This window comes from Rhinolophus sinicus, chromosome 3, assembly GCF_057876585.1.
Source record: "Rhinolophus sinicus isolate RSI-liver-muscle chromosome 3, RSI-T2T, whole genome shotgun sequence".
Taxonomy (NCBI): Eukaryota; Metazoa; Chordata; class Mammalia; order Chiroptera; family Rhinolophidae; genus Rhinolophus; species Rhinolophus sinicus.
In genome coordinates this window covers 140573803-140594964 of record NC_142503.1, presented here as the reverse complement: position 1 = coordinate 140594964, position 21162 = coordinate 140573803, and the positions used below count along the sequence as shown (strand labels likewise).

General features: G+C 36.2%; 1 protein-coding gene across 2 annotated transcripts in view; it reads left to right on the top strand.

The window, feature by feature from the left end:
- The window catches only part of SPG11 (SPG11 vesicle trafficking associated, spatacsin), a 76753-nt gene that overhangs the window by 35652 nt on the left and 19939 nt on the right, over positions 1-21162 (top strand). For both annotated transcript variants that reach the window (XR_012494767.2, XM_019725312.3), the window contains exons 18-27: positions 843-988; positions 2590-2751; positions 4986-5052; positions 7707-7872; positions 8883-9088; positions 9355-9463; positions 10620-10779; positions 11720-11992; positions 12841-13041; positions 13795-13902. Coding sequence is in view for 1 of the 2 variants with exons in the window: in XM_019725312.3 (XP_019580871.3) it covers positions 843-988; positions 2590-2751; positions 4986-5052; positions 7707-7872; positions 8883-9088; positions 9355-9463; positions 10620-10779; positions 11720-11992; positions 12841-13041; positions 13795-13902 (1598 nt within the window). In the remaining variant the exon portion in view is untranslated. The remainder of the gene's footprint in view (positions 1-842; positions 989-2589; positions 2752-4985; positions 5053-7706; positions 7873-8882; positions 9089-9354; positions 9464-10619; positions 10780-11719; positions 11993-12840; positions 13042-13794; positions 13903-21162) is intronic.

Genomic DNA, 21162 nt, shown 5'->3' with positions numbered 1-21162 from the left:
CTGCTTTTTTCATGTATAATAGTAATTATGATATAAGAATTTTCCTGTGTCCCTAGAGACAATGACCATTTTATGTCTACATAATATTTCGTTGTATGGATATACTTTTATTTACTATTCTCTCATTTTTTAAACATTGAGGCTGTTTTCAGGGTTTTTTCTCTTATAAAGAATACTCTTGAACATAAAATTTTTGTCCTTGTTTCAGATTATTTCTTTAGTACACAAATAGGATCCTGGATATAAAATTACTGGGTCAAAGGTTATACACATTTTGAAGGTTGTTGCGCTAAGGCAAGATTGCTTTCCAAGGGGTTTGTACCATTTTATCTGTAAGTCCCAGCTTCTACACACCCTGACCAGCTCTATGATTGAGGATGATTGTTTTTCAAAATCATTGCTGTTTTAATAGGTGATATATTATAGGCATATGATTATTTTAATCATATGTACTTCTTTATTGCTAGTGAATTATACACTTTTATGTGTCAGACATTTATATTTCTTCATTTATGAAATGGTTGTTTCTTTTATCCATTTATCTGTTCAAGTCAGTATTTTGGGCATTGATTTGTGTGAGCTCTTTATTGAAGACATTAATCCTTAGGTCGTCATTTGTTGTTCATTTCCCCCCCTAGTTTATTAGTAACTTTCAATTTTCTTAGAGTAGAAGTTTTTATTTTTATGTAGACAAATCTTTCATTTTTTATCTTTGTGATGTTTTCCTATTGCTTTTAAATTTATAAAGTTCTTACCATGGATAGAGTTAAAAATCAATTTTCTCAGAATTGTGTAATTCTTAATTTATATTAAAGAGAAAAACATACTCTTCTATTTTCCAGATCCTAAACTGATTTTCCAGGCTAGCCTTGCAAACGCTCAGATACTGATTCCCAGCAACCAGGCCAGTGTAAGCAGTATGCTGTTAGAGGGACATACCCTCCTGGCCCTTGCTACCACAATGTATGCTCCTGGGGGTGTCAGCCAGGTATGGATAGCACCTTTACCTGTTATGGCAAATAGCACTGATTTTTTTTTATTATTATTGGGGAAGGGGAACAGGACTTTACTGGGGAACAGTGTGTACTTCCAGGCCTTTTTTCCACGTCAAGTTGTTGTCCTTTCAATCTTAGTTGTGGAGGGCGCAGCTCAGCTCCAGGTCCAGTTGCCATTGCTAGTTGCAGGGGGTGCAGCCCACCATCCCTTGCGGGAGTCGAACCAGCAGCCTTGTGGTTGAGAGCCCGTGCTCCAACCAGCTGAGCCATCCAGGAGCTCAGTGGCAGCTCAGCTCAAGGTGCCATGTTCAATCTTTAGTTGCAGGGGGTGCAGCCCACCATCCCTTGTGGGACTCGAGGAATCGAACTGGCAACTTTGTGGTTGAGAGCCCGCACGCCAACCAACTGAGCCATCCAGGAGGTAGCTTAGCTAAAGGTGCCGTGTTCAATCTTAGTTGCAGGGGGCACTTCCCACCATCCCTTGTGGGACTTGAGGAGTTGAACTGGCAGCCTTGTGGTTGAGAGCCGACTGGCCCATGTGGGAATCATACCAGCAGCCTTCGGAGTTAGGAGCATGGAGCTCTAACCGCCTGAGTGACCGGGCCGGCCCAAATAGGACTGAATTTAAAGTTAGCAGAACTATCTATGGATTTTCTAGAAATCAGTTGATATTAAAATGTAAACACAAGCATTTCATTAGATTAAAGAGCATAAAAAATGGGTGAACTTTAAAATTTTATATCATCTTAAGTTGAAAAGGAATTAATATGTTGTATAGAGATTATTTTTTTCCTTTATTTGTTTTCTTATGCTCCAGGTTTATTTTTAGGATAGAATCCGGATCTGATTGTTCCTGGGACTAAGTATACTTTAGATCTATGGCTTGGGAATTACTCTACTTTTTGTCCTCTTAGCGAGGTAAAAAGGAAATTGTAACTATTATCTACCCATATGAACTCTTTTGAGGGACCCAGTGGAAATTTGCCCTTTTCTCCTTTTTGTGCCTGATTAGAAGAAATTAAGAATGCTTTTAAATATCTAATCTTCAAAAGTTTCTTATTGATGCTAGATTAATTTAATACTACCTCTTTTTAGATTATTGCAATATACCTTAATATGGTTATTTATTCTTCTGCTTTTGATCACCTGTCAGACATCAGTTATAGAATAACTTGAGAGCTGAAGGAGAGGGACTTAGGAGTCATCTAGCCTAGTAGTTATTTTTCTTTTAAAGTATTTACTAAATATTTAATTAAACATTTAATATTTAAATATTTTAAACATTGTAGTAGCAGCACCTTTTTCGAACAACTTTTCCACATACAGTTTGAAAACCACTGGTCCAGCTGAACTTCCTAATTTTGTAGATGAAACTGAGGCCTGATATTAAATATCTAGCCTGGGGTCACACAGGTAATTTATCCTAGAACCAGAACTAGAATTATTGCCTCCTGCCTCCATGTCCCATGCTGTTTTCATTACCATGTATTCTCTCAAGCTCATCTTGTTTCAAAAGTTTCTTGTGGAAAAATGACTTAAGTTTGGAGAAGAGGAAAACATTAGTCTGTACCATGTTATCTGTCTTTTTATTTAGGTTGTTCAGAATGAAGAAAATGAGAACTGTTTGAAGAAAGTAGATCCCCAGCTGCTGAAGATGGCATTAACTCCTTATCCCAAGCTTAAAACTGCTCTCTTTCCGCAGTACACTGCCCCTAGTGTCCTGCCTCCCGATATTACACTCTACCACCTTATTCAGGTACAGTATTTAGGTGGCTGGTATTTAGGGAAGTCAGTCAGTGTTCAGCCACAGAAGCAGAAACCACTCTGGGTTTTTCAAATGGAGAACATTTAACATAGGGAATTACTTGCGCAGAGTAATAGCAGAATGGAGAAACCAAATGTGTGATGGTGAACAACCCCAAAATTGACAAAGAACAAAACCATCAACACCTCTAAGGCTACACAAATAGTGCAAGAAAGTGGTGTTATTAGAACCCAGAAGTTGGAGCCATCTGTGGGAGCTAAACTCCCAACCAGGCTGCCTAACAGGAGCTAGGAACGTAGAGGGTGTGGCTGGAACCTTGGAGGTAATGCCCCAGAAAACACAGAAGGGGAAAAATATCTTGGTTTCTCTCCTTTTCCCACCTTTAATCTCCCATGTTGTCTCTCATAGTTAAACTAATATGCTAGCCAAAGGGCAAATGGGCTCGGGAAATGCAGTTCTCTGCAGGTACAGGGAGAGCAGGGAAATGGTGGAAATGGATCTGAGAGCAAATAGATAGTTGACCTTCACATTTGTCTGCTGCGTTCATCAAAAGTCACTCCATTCTTCCACTGATAACTCTGTCTCTTCTCAGTGAACAGGGCTGTTTGTTTACTTAAATCAGTGCTTCTTAACCTTTTTCAGGACGAAGACCTGAATGTGAAAGAGCTATGAGTCCTCTACACAGAAAAATTGCACAGATGCATATAATTTTGCTTATATTTCAAAGGAATTCACAGATTCCTTGAAACCTATTCAGTGTTCCTCAGTTAAAAACACCTTCTTTGGTTCATTTCTCATTTCTAAGGGGTTTTGCTTTTTTTTCTGGGTCTACATATTCCCATAGTGTCTTCAATTCAAAATAAGCTCTATAATTCTATAAAAGTTCAAAATCTCTTACTCTCATGTGAGGAATTCTTAGGGTATAGACTATTGCTGCTCAAAAATGTGGTCCCCAGGTGGGTACCAGTCCTTGAATTGCTTGTTGCTGAGATGAGATTAGATTCTTGCACCAGAATATAAATCTGTGTCACTACCGTGTTTCCCTGAAAATAAAAGCTAGCTGGGCAATCAGCTTTAATGCATTTTTTTGGAGCAAAAATTAATATAAGACCCAATATTATGTTTATTATATTATATTATATTATATTATATTATATTATATTATATTATATTATTACTCGGTTTTATATTATAGTAAAATAAGGATGGGTTTTATATTAATTTTTGCTCCAAAAAAATGCATTAGAACTGATTGTCCAGGTAGGTCTTGTTTTTGGAGAAACACGGTAAGTACACTGTTTAGTTTAGCAAGCTCTTTTTTTTTTTTTTAACCATAGCAGGAATTTCTTAAAGGAAGCAGGAAACTGGATTTATATTTATCACAAACATCTCATTGCAGACTAGCACTGTTATAAATTATATATAAGTGGATTATATAAAAACATAGTTTCACTACCTAAAGTGGATTTAATCAGCCTAAAACATAAGTGGTTCAGGTCCTTCTTTGTTCTGTTTTTCAGCTTGACTCATGCAGCTTTTTAGTCCTGTTATCTTAGGAAAAGTATTGCTTCCTTAATAGACCACAGATTCTCCCTTGATTTAAAATCAAAGCTGCTCCCTCCTTAGCCGTCCAAATCTTGACTTAATAGTTTTGTTTTCTTTCTCCTGTATTCCTCCCATTATCTGCTTATAGTCATTGCTAAACTTTTGGCCTAGAAAAATTTCAGTCACTGCTCCCTGCTCTCAAAACTTTTCTGATTGACTTAACCTTGAGACTGCTTTTTTCTTCGTTGTCAATAATATGCTCATCACATTTCTTTAACCTTTGATCTGATTGTCTTTCTCTTCCTTTCCTGACCTGCTTTAGCTCACCTCGTCAGGTTTACATGGTAACATTTTCTAGCCTCATAGTCTTCTTGTCTTTTGTTTCCAATAGCATTTCTGCTTCTACCAAAAGAGTGCACTTTGCAGACATAATTTGAAGTGAAAAGGCAGTCTTTAAAAGGAGCATAGCCAGTTCTATTTTTATTAAAATAGAAAAGTGTCTCATACATTCTTTTTTGTTTTTATAGCCTTGTTCAAAGAATTTATATCCAGAAAGATAAGGTTTTTAATTGCTTTGGAAAAAGGAAGCGGACCACCTGTTAATTCCTTTCATATAATTTTGTTTACTTATGTTAGAATCAATTAACTTTAATACTTATTTGACTTTTCCTCTTTTTCAGTCATTATTACCCTTTGATGCTAGCAGGTTGTTTGGCTGGCAGTCTGCCAACACACTAGCTATAGGAGGTAAGTCATTATCCGTATTTCTTGCCTTAAAAGCATTTCAGCAGTGTTGACCACAGGAGTTAATTTATGTAAAATCAATGCAGTTTTTTTTCCACTGCTTTCTATTTTAAAAATGAAGGCACATTCCAGTGGAAAACATTTTCTAGGAAACTGAATTGAAAACATATTGTGAGTTAAAAGTATTAGGTCACTAGTGTATACTTGCTGAGAAATGTAATGTGCTTAAATGTCTCCCTTTCCAAAAATCCTTTTGTTAGCAGTATCGTATTATAAAGGTTAAAAGCATAGATGTGGGCCTTAGACAAATGCTGGCTCTACCATGTATTAACTGTATGACCTTGGTTAAGTGATTTAACCGCTCTTCAATTGCCTATAAAATAAGTTTAATAACAGTGCTCACCTCTTATGTTATATTGAGAATGAAAGGAGACAAGACATTTAAAAAGCTCTCAGTTCCTGGCACATGGTCAGCACCAGATGCACAAACACTGCAGTCCTCTCTAGACCATAAGCATTTCTCTGATTTATATACCATTCTCTCTCTCTCTCTCTCTCTCTCTCTCTCTCTCTCTCTCTCTCTCTCTCTCTGTCTCTCTCTCTCTCTCTTTCTCCCCCCCCCTTTTTTTTAAAATTAGGTTGGTGCAAAAGTAATTACGGTTTAACAGGTTAAAAATAATTGCAAAAACCACAGTTACTTTTGCACCAACCTAATAGTATAGTTCACATACATATGTCATTCTTAAACTCTGCTTTTTCTTTTTTTTCTTTTGCATTTAGAATTAGCCTTTAATATCATGTTACCTGGGTGCCTCCACCTATGTATTACTCTAAAGTAGGCTTCAAATTAGTACTTTGCACATAATACACAACCTGTAAATATTTACTGATATAAATAAAAATGAATTTTCTAATGTGCTAGTTCTATAAGTTCAAATTTCAATATATTGAATTTACCTAGTGTCTGGAGCCCATGGCAGTGCCAAGCATATAATAGATGTTCAGTAAATATTTGTTGAGTGCTTAAAAAGTAGTGCTTATTGCATTTTCAAATGAAAATACATGTTCTAATCTCAGTTACTAGAGAGGAGACAGAATCCCTTTCCTGTTCTAGCACCTCCAACGTGAGGGTCTTGACCTCCCTCTTGGAGAGTGAGTACTCTGCTAGGTACACTAGGGAAACACAGGAAATTGAAGATATGTTCCCTGCCTGGTTTTTAGAAGTTTAAAACATATTTGAGCAAATAAAGCACAAAGTAAATGAAACAATTATGGAAACATACTACAGATGTATAAAATTGGAGAATTGTATTTAGTTAGAATGTTTACTAATTTTTTCATATGGTTTTACCACTGAAAGGGGATGTAAAGCAACTGCAAGGTGAATTTGTTTCTGCAGCAGGCCAGAGAAAATTTTCCCTTTGGGTAGAATTTTCTTTTACACACAATCTCCACACTAGCCCCCAACCACTAAAAAAATCAGGGTCTTATCTGAATAAAAAATTCAGGTTAAGTCACTTAGCACCTGGAAGTACCATATACTTTTCATGTACGCAGCAAATATTTAATGAATGAATGAATGGTTTTATATGGAATTATAAGTTACCAAAGTTACTCTGATCTCAAAGAACACAGATGAGGCATGTGACAATTTTTTAATCTCAAAGGGGGTGTGCTTTTAAGTAACAGCTTTGTAAGATGACAGACAACATTAAGGTCTTTGTCTTTTATTGTAGGGGCCAAGTCACAATATAAAGTCTTTGGAATTCCGTGGAAGGATAAAACTTTATTTCAGAAATAAGCTTTGAACTCTGAGAATAAGAACACATGCATTGTTTTCTAGAATTGGTTCCTTACCAGTTCAGAATGTTATTTTATCTCTTTTTTTAAAAATCAGTAGTAAGTGGTTAAGAGGCAATTAAATAGTAGGGCTTGACAGGAGTGGTTGTTTCATACTAACTTCTCACATCCAAATATCTTATGACTTTGAATTTCTCTAAGAAGAGAAAAAAAATTTTTTTTCTGCTGTTTTCATGGACACAGAGGAACTTGAAACTGAGCGACTCTGCTGGTCTTGGAAAGGTGATACCAACAAGGTGTTCTATGAATGCAGCATCAGAAAATACAGTTAGTAGTGATAACAAAAGGAGGGTATTAATATGGAGGAAAGGATGTTCTCAAAGTATATATTGGAGAAAGGCATATAGTGAGTTGGCGTTGGTGAATACAGGACTCATAAATATGTTAAGTAGGGATTTCATTGCATAATGGACTGGGTGAATGAATTAAAAAGCTCCTTTTGCTGATCATTGGCAGAGATTTGGTCGCTAAAGGGTTATTGTCATTGTGAAATTAAAGGATCATCAAATATAGAATTAAAGCATCTAAAATTACAAGTAAGTTCAATGAGGGAAAAGCATAACTTATAAGTTTTTATGCAGTTTCTCAGGTACACATTTTTGCATAAAATGAGGGCTACCTTTCCACATCAAAATAAAATTATTACATTTTGGTGCTTCAAAGTGATACACAGTGGTACAAAATGATTATAGCAACCAATTTTCTTTTACCATTACAGACTTAAGTTTTCCATGTACAAATTTGCAGTTAATCGTGGTGAGGTACAGAGGGTTAATATCGTTTCACTTCCCCTGCAGATGCATCGAGTCATCTCCCACATTTCTCTAGCCCTGACCTGGTTAATAAATATGCAATAGTAGAACGTCTGAATTTTGCTTATTATCTATATCATGGACGGCCATCGTTTGCATTTGGTACTTTTCTAGTCCAGGAATTAACCAAGAGCAAGACACCCAAGCAGCTGTGAGTATTTAAAACGTAATTTTTACTCTTAGTGAAAGGCATATCTGTATTTTACACATGCATTAAAAAAAAAGCCATACTGGAAACATGTATACAGAAATCACACTAATTATATTTGAATGGCGATTTTTTTCATTTGTGCTTTTCTGTGTATCCCAAGTTTTTGGCATTTAGCATGTGTTACTTTTGTTAATAGGAAAAAAGATTAAAATATATTTTAAAAGATAAACATATTTTAAAATCGTATTTTAATAAAATGATCCAGGAGCTTGCCAAATGTTAGCAGGTGCTCTAAAGGGAGAAGTCTATAATGAGATGTGAATTCTGTATTTAAAGTCTTTGTCTTTTATGATTCATTTTTATAAAAAAAGCACAGAATTGGGAGGAGTATTAGGTATAATCAGCAGTTAAACAGAGATTTACTTTACTGGTTTGTTTTATAAAATTAACAAAGTAATGTATTTTTATGGTAAAATATTCAGGTAGCTCAGAAGGATGAAAAATTAAAGATAAGAGTCCTTCAGTCTCTTATCCTCCTTCTGCATAATAAAAAAATGTGGTTAATATTTTGTGTGTCTTCCCTTGAAAAATTTCTGTGCATATAAAAGTACATATGAGTCCTTTATAAGGTATGTGCTTTATGATGTCAGACTTTAAGTGGCATTAATTTTTTTTGGTAGTTTGTGTACATACTCGTAATTGATAAGATCACAAGCTGGCAATCTTTTGGAAATTCTACTCCATGTTCCTGGATGAAGTTAGAAGCAAGAATAATTTGGACTATGAGTAGGTATTTTAGAAGAAGGTAAAATTTAAGGAAATGGGAGGGCTATGGAGCCAGAAGACAGCAAAAAAAGCTATGAAGAACCTAAACGGATGTGTGCAAGGGGCTCAAAAAGGGAAGGAAGAAGAAGCTATATACACCATGTATCACTGATGCAATTCCATCTGCTTTTCCTGGTGAGAAAGTTTTCATGTGCTGATGTGATTTTGATTCTTTCCTTTTTCAGGGTCCAGCAAGCAGGCAATGAAGCTTATGTCTTGGGCCTCTCCTCCTTCTACATACCTTCAATAGGAGCTGCCTGTGTTTGTTTCTTAGAATTGCTTGGCCTCGACAGCCTCAAACTCAGAGTTGATATGAAAGTGGCCAATATAATTCTGAGCTACAAGTGTAGAAATGAAGATGCTCAGTACAGCTTTATCAGAGAGTCTATAGGTACAGCACCTTTTCTTTCTGTGGCTTGGTTTATTTAGAGGACAAGGGATGAATAGGATTATGGCATTGAATTATGAGTGGTTGGGGGGGAAATAGTTATATTCCATTTTCATCCTTTTCCTGTAGTGTTTTGTTTTTTTTTTTAACTCACTTTATTGGGTCCTTTAGTTGTGTACTGAAATGATCCTGGGCCATACTCTTCAAACAGAAGTGCCCAGTTCCTGACTTCTTCTCTTGACCAAATTTGTTGCTTATATTTCTTATAGTTGAAAAACTGTCTAAACTGGCTGCAGGTGAAAAGGCAACCAAAGAAGAATTGCTTGTTCTTTTAGAAGAAGGTATATGGAACAGCATTCAGCAACAGGAAATACAGAGGTTTGTGAGTTGTAATCCTAATCTCTTTTCCAGCAAGCTTTTATTCCATGTGTGTTTGCCTAGTCTTTTCTTTTCTTTTTTTTTTTTTTTAATTTTATTAAATTTATTGGGGTGACAATTGTTAGTAAAATTATATAGATTTCAGGTGTACAATTCTGTATTACATCATCTATAAATCCCATTGTGTGTTCACCACCCAGAGTCAGTTCTCCTTCCATCACCATATATTCGATCCCCCTTACCCTCATCTCCCACCCTGCCTAGTCTTTTCTTCCAACACCTTAGATGTTTTCACCGGTCTCCGTAAACCTTATCTTTTTACTCATGCAACATATAGCAGAAACTCAGTAAATGGATAATGGGTTTTAATTGCATCTTACTATCAGTAAAAGGAGGGTAAAAATAATGATTTCCTCTTTAGAGATGGAGTTTCCAAGAGCTGGAGAGGAGCTTTGTGTCCTCCACTGCCCTACTGGTCTGGGAAATCTTTTAAGTGTTACATGTTGAAATCGTTTCAGAAGATGTGGGATGGATCTCAGAAAATTTGATTCTGATGTCCTTAATTTTTTCTTACTAATATGTCAGTTGATAATGGAAGTTGAGGTGACCATCTGTCCACAAGATCCCTCTCCTTATAAATTCATGCCATCTTTCCTCTGTGCTATCCCCCTGGGGCTAACCCAGCTACCTTAGACCTTGGGAACACACCATTCTTCTGTAACTCCTGTCACTGAGGCTGTTTTTAATAACTTCTCCTTTCCGCAGGAACAGGTACCCTCCCCTTACTGAGGAAACCCAGGCACCTGTCAGGACTCTGATTCTTTAAAGTGAATCATGAGAGATAATTAAGCACATAGGACATAGTCTTGAGTGACTGTTTTCTCAATTCTCCCAAAGATTGTACATAGCTAATTTAATAGATATGTGGTTGATAAAGGAATGAATTGTGCCAGCACGCTAATAAGACAGCTATTGTGCGTTATGGGTAAGAGTCCTTTTTTGTTTTTTTCAAAGCAGTTTAATAAATATTTGGTATTTGAAAGGGTTTTTAGAGACTATCCTGTAGTTTATTTAATTTTTACTAATTATTCAGTTTAAAACTAAAGCAATATTTTAACAAATTATTTTCCTCTGCCACTCACATCCCCGATCATAGGTTATCCACCGAATCTAGCAGCCAGTGGGCATTAGTGGTACAGTTCTGCGGGCTCCACAATATGAAACTGAGCACATCTTACCTTAAAGAATGTGCCAAAGCAAATGATTGGCTACAATTCATTATTCACAGCCAGCTCCATAATTACCACCCAGAGGAGGTAAGCCACTGATTGTTGCCAGTTATTCAAGAAGAGGGTATTGGAACACTTCTTAGAAGAAAAAGTATTCTTTCTGTTGTGACCACATAGACTTTTGTTTGATATGATACTATTATTTTCACTAAAATTTCAGTGGGTTGACTTCAGACAAAGGACGACTAGTCATTAGTACTAAAGAGATGAAGGAAGAGTTTTGTAACTCCAGATTGCATATGGAAATTCACTGAAAAGCAACAAACAATTTTGTAAAATTATACACGGTCAGACAATTAAGTTTGTGAACTCATCCTAGAAAAAGTGCTACATACCTCATTGCTGAATATCACGATAGTCACCTCTGAAGTACTCCCCTTGGGAAGCTATGCACTAATGCCAGCACTTAGTCCACCCTTCAAAGCAATTTTGGAATTATTTTTCTGGAATAGCCATCAGAGCTATCATCATATTACCCTTGATGTTCTGAATGTCATCAAAATGTCTTCCTTTCAATATTTCCTTTATCTTCAGGTAAAGAAAGAAGTCATTAGAGGCCAGATCAGCTGAGTAGGGAGGGTGTTCCAATACAGTTACTTGTTTACTGGCTAAAAACTCCCTCACAGACAGTGCCTTGTGAGCTGGTGCACTGTTGTGATGCAAGAGCCATGAATTGTTGGCAAAAAGTTCAGGTTGTCTAACTTTTTCACGCAGCCTTTTCAGCACTTCCAAATAGTAAACTTGGTTAAGTGTTTGTCCAGTTGGTACAAATTCATAATGAATAATCCTTTTGATATCAAAGAAAGGTTAGCAACATTGCTGCAACAGGTTCGTGTACTTAATTGTCGTGTGGTCACTTCTGACACAATTCAGGTTGAGAGAAAACAATTTTGCCTATTCCTTTCTCTATCATTTTCAGCTCCAGCTGAAATGGTTGTCTGTTTTAATCACCTAATTTGTTTTCTAGGTAAAATCTCTTCTCCAATATTTCAGCCCTGTCCTTCAAGACCACTTAAGTCTGGCTTTTGAGAACTTGCCCTCAGTGTCCAATTCCAGAATGGACAGTGATCAATTCTGCAACAGGTCCCTGCAGGAACTCCAGAGAAGCAAAGAAGAGATGACTGATTTGTTTGAAATTCTGCTCCAGTCCTCAGAGGAGCCAAACTCCTGGTGCTGGCTCCTGGCTGAAGCACTGAAACAACAGGCTCCTATTCTTAGTGTCCTGGCCTCATGTCTCCAGGTGAGGATCATGAGAAGCCTAAATTAAGGACCCTGAGACCAATAGAAAAAGTGGGAAGGGATGGGGAAGGCTGATAATCAGAGAGGACATGGGGGATGATGACAGTGAGGCTCTAGCATGTGTTTCCAAGGTCACTGAAACTTTTTATGCTTCTCCAGCTTAGGATTCAGGCCATCTAGTGCACTTCCTTTTACCATGACATTTAGTAACTTAATAGGTCAGAGCCTTGGTTGTTGGTTTCCAGTCATATAGAAGGATGCTTAGGTAAACTGCCCACCACTTCCTCTTGAGCAGGAAGAGGGATGCTCTAGACCAGGGCTGTCTAAACTGCGGTCCACGGGCCAACTGCGGCCCGCAATCCATTTTTTATTGGCCCGCAGCAAATTCCAAAAATATATTTAGTTTACTTAAATAAACCAGGTGAGGCAATACGTACGTCACCTCGAGTGAGGTGCCCGGCTGTTTCTGTATTTTACCACATATGGCCCTTGGTGAAAAACGTTGAAAAAAGTTTGGACATCCCTGCTGTAGACAGTACCTTGGCCAACAGTTCTGTGGAGGGCAGTCATGTTTTCGTATACTTACTGTTTCCCTGACTTCCACGTATATCCTCTTAGTCTCTTGGCCTTTTGACCTGCCACACTCTACAGGATGGTTTATAAATGCCCCTTGGTTCATTAGAGTTTGTTTCATGCTTGAAGGCTTTTCAAGCCATTTTAACCAATTTATTGAGGTGACTTGTTCCAAACAGGAACCATCCCTAGCTGTAGCACTACTGGAAGTTTTCTCTGTCAGGTAATGTAGGCCCGGTTGTTATGGCATTTTGAAAAGTTCTTATCCAATGGCAGGATGCCAGTGCTATTCCTTGTCTCTGTGTTTGGATCATCACTTCTGTGGAGGACAGTGTTGCAGCTGAAGCAATGGGACACATTCAGGGCTCAATGGAGAGCCACACCTGGGACCTTGAGGACCTCTCAGTCATTTGGAGAACATTATTAACACGGCAGAAGAGCAAAACTCTCATCAGAGGTTTCCAGCTTTTCTTTAAGGTAGCAATAATCACTTCATTTCTTTCCTGAGTTTAAAAGTGTTACTTCAGAATATCCCACAGTGACTTTTTCAATTATTCCTATTCCTGGATTTTTTATTTTTTTATTTTTTTAGCCAACAGCAAATAATGATAAGGAACTATCATTTATTTATTAGAGTACTTTCTATACATTATTTTAGTCAAGTCTCATAGTAATCCTATACTAAGCTAATGCAATATGAGGATAGTATGAAGTGGTCTTGTCCTCATTTTACAGAGGAATAAACCAAGGCTTACAAAACCTAAGTAACATGCCCACGGGCTCAAAGTACTTTAGTAAGTGGTGTGCTACAGTTCAGATCCATACTTCCTAATTCCCAAACTCCTGTCCTCTGACTGAAAAGCTCCCACTGAAGTGATGGAACTGTGTGGATTGAGGCCACAGACAGCAGTAAATGGGCAGGTCAGTGGAGTCCATTATCCAGGAGAGTGTGTAGCACCATCTTGTAGAACATCCCCTGTTCATGTGTAGTGGACCGAGTATAGAATAGACAGAAAATGACTGTTGAGTAGGTGTAACTTCCTTTCTTTTTTCTTTTTTTTAATTTTATTTTATTAATTCCTTTCTTTTTAACATACACAATTTAATTCTATGGAGCTGTCATTAATAGTATTTATTTTTTACTTTAACCTTCTCTTATATCAGCATTATTTATGAGAAAATAGTATTAAGTTCAGGATTTTGTAATTTCATTCAAATTCTTCTTCAAAGGATTCCCCATTACTATTGATGATGGAGATGTATGAACTGTGTATGTTCTTCAAGAATTATAAGGAAGCTGAAGGTAAACTACTGGAGTTCCAGAAGAGCCTCGAAACTGTAAGTTGGAATTATCATGCTTTCTCGCTGATCTGAAATTTGTTATAGTGGCCTGTTGTCTGCTAGTAGTCAGGATGTGGCAGCAGGTGAATAGCTGTTATGTGGCATAATTCAAACGAAATCATTAGTGGTGTCCCAGAGGCACGGCAGGAGTTGCAGTAGCCTTGCCTACAGCACCTTAGTTGCTAGGGATGACAGAGCGGTTTCATCTAAGGTGCTAACTCTGATCAGTATTTTGATGCTGCAGCCAAGCTCAGTGGGAAAGGGATGAATGCTATCTGCTCTGGATGCTAGAGCGGAGTGTGGTGGTACATCGGCCACATTCTGCCAATCCAAGATAGCTCCATCAGTGTTGAGTGTGAAGGGTGTCTAATACTACTTTATTCACGGTGACAGAAAATAATGGCTTTTTTCATCAACACTCCTCGTGGTCCCGTCCAAATGATGCTGAGCCTTGTGGTCAATTTCAGGCTGTACCTATCTATGCTTGGCTTGCTTTAGGCCTATTTATCATGTAAAACTAATTGATCCTATGGAAAAATAAGTTATGAGACAGGAAAAGAATTAGCCTTAGTCCTGCTTGGGGTTTTGGCACTAATGCCTTCTCTACCCCAAAAGAGCTCTATGATAAATGAGACAAAACTATACACTGATTCGTCTGACCACTACACTGTACACCTGAAACTCATGTAAAATAATATTGAATGTCAACTGTAACTGAAAAAAGAAACTAAAAAAAACAACTATATACTACCCAACAAGTATATCACAGTGGAACCTCAGTATAGGCTTTTGTTCTCAATCACATTGGTCTTAACTGTAGTGAAGATTTCAAAGCTGTGGTATTATTTGAAAATGCAGAATCAGATATTCCCAATGTTCCTACATAACAGAAGATAGGGACATTAATTTTCTTGGTCTATCACTGTCTATTACTGGGACCCTCATACCTAGCAGGTGTCTTCTTCTTCCTTTTTTTCCTTTTTGTGGTCAAATACACATAACATTTACCATCTTAGCCATTTTTAAGTGTATAGTTCAGTGGTATTAAAATACATTCACATTGTTGTACAGTCATCACCACCATCCATCTCCATAACTCTTTTCATCTTGTAAAACTGAAACTCTATAGCCACTAAACAATACTCCCTATTCTCCCCTACCCTTAGGCACCAGCCACCGGCAATTACCATTCTGCTTTCGGTGTTTGTGATTTTGACTACTCGAAGTACTCATATAAGTGGAATCATACAGGATTTGTCTTTATTTAGTATAATATCCTCAAAATTCATCCATGTTGTAGCAATATGCCAGGATTTTCTTCCTTTTTAATGCTAAATAATATTCCAGTGTGTGTGTGTACATATACACACACATACCACATTTTGTTAATCTATTCATTCATAGGTGGACATTTGGGTTGCTTCCACATTTTAGCTATTGTGAATAATGCTGCTATGAACATGGTATACAGATATCTTTCCAATGCTGCTATGAACATGGTATACAATTTTTTTGGGTATCTACTCAGGAGTGGAATTGCTGGATGATATGGTAATTATATTTTTAATATTTTGAGGTACTACCATACTGTTTTCCACAGTGACTGTACCATTTTACATTCCCGTCAGTAGTGCACAAGAGTTCTAATTTCTCCACATCCTCGCCAATACTTGTTTTCTGTGTGTGTTTTTTCACAGTAATCATACTAATGGGTATGAGGCGGTGTCTCATTGTAGTTTTGATATGCACGTCCCTAATGATTAATGATATTGAGCATATCTTCATGTGCTTATTGGCCACTTATAAATCTGCTTTGGAGAAATGTCTGTTCAAGTCCTTTGCCCATTTTTGAATCAAGTTATTTGGTTTTTAGTTTTTGAGTTTTAGAAATTCTCTATATATTCTGGATATTAATCCCGATTTGCAGTTATTTTCTCCCATTCTGTGAGTTGCCTTTTTAACCTGTTGATAATGTCTTTTTATGCACAAAATTTTAAAATTTTCATGAAGTCCAATTTGTATATTTTTTCATTATCTGTGCCTTTGGTGTCATATCCAAGAAATCGTTGCCAAATCCAGTGTTGTGAAGCTTTTGTCCTGTTTTTTCCTAGGAGTTTTATATATTATATTTAGGTCATTGGCCCTAAATTTGGCCCTATTTGGAGTTAATTTTTGTATATCTTGTTAGGTAAGGGTCCAACTTTATTCTTTTGCATGTACTTATCCAGTTTTGCCAGCGCCTTTTTTTTTTTTCTTTTTTTAAGGAAGGCACAGTTCACAGTGGCCCATGCGGGGATCAAACCGGCAAAGTTTGTGTTACCAACACCCGCCGCTTTAACCAGCTGAGCTAACCGGCCAACCCCGTGCCAGCACCTTTTGTTAATAAAACTTTCCTCATTGGACTTGGCACCCTTGTCAAAAAGTATTTAGCCACATACACAACGATTTATTTCTGGGCTTTCTGTTCTATCCATTGGTCTATATGTCTGTCTTTATCCTAATACCACATTATTTTGATTACTGTACCTTTGTGTAAGTTATAAAATGAGGAAAGAGTCCTCTAGTTTTGTTCTTTCTCAAGGTTGTTTGACTATTCAAGATACCTTGAGATTCCATATGATTTTAGGATGGGTTTTTCTATTTCTGTAAAAAAAAAAAAAAATCATTGGGATTTTAATAGGGATTTCATTGAATCTGTAGATCGCTTTGGATAATATTGACATGTAGACATTAAGATTTCCAGTCTATGAACATGGGTTGTGTTTCCGTTTATATCTTTTAATTTCTTTCAGCAGCACTTTTAGTTTTCATTGTATAAGTCTTTTACCTCCTTTGTTAATTCCTAAATACTTTTTTCTTTTTGATGTTGTTGGAAATGCAATTGTTTTTGTAATTTACTTTTTAGATTTTCATTGTTTTTATATAGAAATGAAACTGATTTTTGTGTGTTGACTTTGTGTCCTGCTACTTTGCTGAATTCATTAATTCTAAATGCTTTTGTGGAATCTTTAGGGTTTTCTACATATAAAATCGTATCTTCTGCAAACAGAGATAATTTTACTTTTTTCTTTCCAATTTGGATGCCTTTTATTTCTTTTTCTTGCCTAAAAGCTCTGGCTAGAACTTCCAGCACTAATAGAAGTGGTGAAAGTGGGCATCCTTGCCTTGTTCCTGATCTTAGAGAACTGCTTTCAGTCTTTCACCATTGAGTCGGCTGTTTACTGTGGATTTTTTTTTTTTTTTTTAATTTATTGGGGTGACAATTGTTAGTAAAATTACATAGATTTCAGGTGTACAATTCTGTATTACATCATCTATAAATGCCATTGTATGTTCACCACCCAGAGTCAGTTCTCCTTCCATCACCATATATTTGATATGGATTTTTCATATATAGATTTTATTTTATGGAGGTAGTTTCCTTCCATTCCTCATATATTGACTGTTTTTATCATGAAATGGTGTTGAATTTTGTCAGATACTTTTCTGCATTAATTGAGATGATCGTGTGGTTTTTTTTCTTTCATTCTGTTGATGTGATATATATTGATTTTTGTATGTTGAACTATCCTTGCATTCCAGGAATAAATCCCATTTGGTAAGAGTGTATAATCTTTTTAACATTCTTGAATTCAGTTTGCTAGTATTTTATTGAGGATTTTTGCGTCAATATTTATAAAGGACATTAGTATGTAGTTTTCTGGTAGAGTCTTTGTCTTTAGTGTCAACATTATGTTGGTTTCACAGAATGAGTTAGGCAGTGTTCTGTCCTCCATTTTTTGTTGAGGTTTGAGAAGGGTTGGTATTAATATTTTAAATGTTTGGTATAGAATTCTCCAGTGAAGCCATAAGGGCCAAGCTTTTCTTTGCTGGGAGATTTTTCACTGCTGATTCACTTTCCTTACTAGTTATAGGTCTCTTCAGATTGTCTGTTTCTTTGTAATTTAGTCTTGGTAGGTTTTGTGTTTCTAGGAATTTGTCGATTTCATCTAGGTTATCCAGTTTTTCAGCATACAGTTTTTCATAGTACTCTCTTATCCTTTTTATTTCTGTAGAATAGGTAGTAATGTCCCTACTTTTATTTATGATTTAAGTAATTTGAGTCTTCTCTCTTTTTAAAAATGTGTTGTTTAATTTTCACAGTTTTATGAGTTTTCTAGTTTCCTTTTGTTATTGACTTCTAACTTAATCCTGTTGTGGTCAGAGAAGATACTTTGTATGGTATCTTATCTTTTAAAATCTATTTAGACTTAATTTGTAGCCTAATATATAGTCTATTGTGGAAAATACTCCATGTGCACTTGAGAAGAATGTGTTTTTTATTGGTTCCTTCTGTCTGGTTATTCTGTCAATTATTGTGAGTGTGGTATAATAATAGTTGGAGACTATTATTATAAAACTGTCCATTTCTCCCTTCAGTTTCATCAGTTTTTGCTTCATATATTTTGATGGTGTGTCATTAGGTGTGTAAATGTTTATAATTGTTATATTTTCTTGTTGTATTGAATCTTCTATTACTATATAATGACTTTCTTTGCCTCTTGTAACTTATTTTGATTTAAAGTCTATTTTGTCTAATATTAGTATAACCACCTCTATTCTCTTTTGGTTACTATTTTCATGGAACACCTTTTCCCATCTTTTCACTTTGACCCTATGTCTTTGAATCTCAGTGAGTCTCTTGTAGATAGCATATAGTTGGATCATTTTATTCATGCTGCCAATCCTTGTCTTTTAATTGGAGCATTTAATTTATATTTAAAGTAATTACTGACAGGAGGGACTTTTTTCATTGTGCTATTTTCTATATGCCTTATAGCTTTTATGTCCTTAATTTCTTGCATTACTGTCTTCTTTTATGTTTAGTTGATTTTTTTGTAGTGAAATGTTTAAATTCCTTTCTCATTTCATTTTGTGTCTATTCTATAGCTATTTTCTTTGTGATTACCATGGCGAATTACACTTAACATCCAGAAGTTACACTGTAATTTTCATTTATACCAGCTTAACTTCAATAACATATAAAACTCCTTTGCAGCTCTATCCCCACCCCTTTTTGTTTTTGTCACAAAATTACGTATTTATACATTGTGTACCCCCAAACTTAAACTAACTCTTTTCAGTGCATTAGTCTCTTAAATTATGAAGAAAACAAAATTTGGTGTTATAAACCAAGTTGCAGTAATATTAGCTTTTATACTACTATTAGTTCTTTTTTCTTTAAATGTATTAGTCTCTTAAATCATATAAAAAACAAAACAAAAAACCATTGCTATAATAATACTAGCTTTAATAATTGCCCGTGTATTTACCTTCAAAGTACTATCTTGTGTCCTTACATTTTACTGTGCAGGACTCCATTGAGTATTTCTTAGGGTAGGTCTAGTGGTCAAGAACTCACTCAGCTTTTGTCTACATGGAAATGTCTTTTCTCCCTGAGTTTTCAAGGGTAATTTTGCCAGATATAGGGTTCTTGGTTGACAGTTTTTGTTTGTTTGTTTTGTTTTGTTAATTTGGCACTTTAAATATATTGTTGACCCATTGTCTCCAAAGTTCCTGGTGAGAAATCTGCCAATAATCTTATTGTGGATAACTTGTACGTGATTAGCCACTTCTCTCTCAATGCCTTTAAGATCCTCTCTTTGTATTTGAAAGTTTGATTATAATGTCTTAGCTTAGGTCTTTTTGAGTTCATCCTTAAAAAAAAAAAAGAACCCAAAACGTTAATAGCAGTTTTATTTGTAGTAGCCAGGGACTGGAACCACCCAGGTGTCCTTCAGCAGGTGAATGGTTAAGCAAACTGTGGTGCATACATACTATGCGACCCTGTTCAGCAATACAAGGGAATGAACTAGATATTTACAACATCCTGGATGAATCTCCAGGTAATCGTAGTAAGTGAAAAAAAAAGGATTCCATTTAAATAACATTCTTGAAATGACAGAATTTTAAAAATGGTGGTAAAAGTTGTGGTTGCCTTGGATTAGACTGAGGATGTGTGGTAGATAAGGTTATAAAAAGGCAACAGGAGGGATCCTTGTGGTGATGGAAAGTTCTGTATCTTGACTGTGGTGGTGGATACAGGAGCCTACACAGTGCTGACATTGAATACAACACACACACACACACACACACACACACACACACACACGCCAGGAGGACAAGTAAAACTGGGAAAATCTAAATAAGTTTGGTGAGTGTTATCAATGTAAATATCTTGGTTGTGAGGTTATACCATAGTGTTTGACAAAATGTTGTTATTGGGGGAAACTGGGTAAAATATACAGAGAATCTCTTTTGTGTAATTCTTGGAACTGCATGTAAAGACAAAGTGATCTTAATAAAATTTTCAGTTAAAAAAAGTTAATTTTCTTTTCATCACCTGACCATATAGAGCCGTTTTCTTGTTTGTTTTCCATCAAAACCTAAGCCTGTGGTACACAATATTAGCACTCACCATGGCAGTTGCTTGCCTTTGCTCCTTCTGAGTTCAGTGGGGCCTTGTCACTTCTTTGAGTTCATCTTAATTGGAGTTGAGCTTCTTGGATGTTTATATTCATATCTTTCATCAAATTCAGGTAGTTTTCAGCCATTGTTTCTTCAAATGTTTTCTCCATTCTCTCTTCTTCCAGGACTCCCATGATATGTAGTTGGTCCTCTTGCTGGTAACCCTCACATCCCTTAGGTTCAGTTTGCTTTTCCCCAATCTTTTTCTTCCTCAGACTTGATAATTTCCATTGTCCTATCTTCAAGTTTGCAGATTCTTTTTTTCTACCTGCTATAAGCTGCCTTTGAGTCCCTCTGGTGAATTTTTCATTTCAGTTATTGTACTTTTTCAGCTCCAGAATTTCTTTTTTGTTTCTTTTTAGGTTTTCTCTTTATAGTTTACATTTTGTTTACACATTGTTTTTCTGACATTCTTCACATCTTTTTTAGTTCTTTGAGCATCTTTAAAGTCTTTGTTTAGTGTATCTGTCATGAGGTCCTTTTCAGGGACAGTTTGTTGATTTTTTTTTTTTTTTCTTTGAAGGCGTCATACCTTCCTGTTTCTTTGCATGCCTTGAGATTTTCTGTTGAATGCTGGATATATGAATCTAATAATGTGCTTATTCTGGAAATCAGATTCTCCCCCTCTCCCAGGGTTTGCTATTTTTTTGTTACTATTTTTGTTTATTATTTTTTTAATGTCATAAGTTGTCTCTGTGCCGAGGATCAGCCTGAGTCTTTTCAGGCCTTTCCCTGGATATGTACAATCAC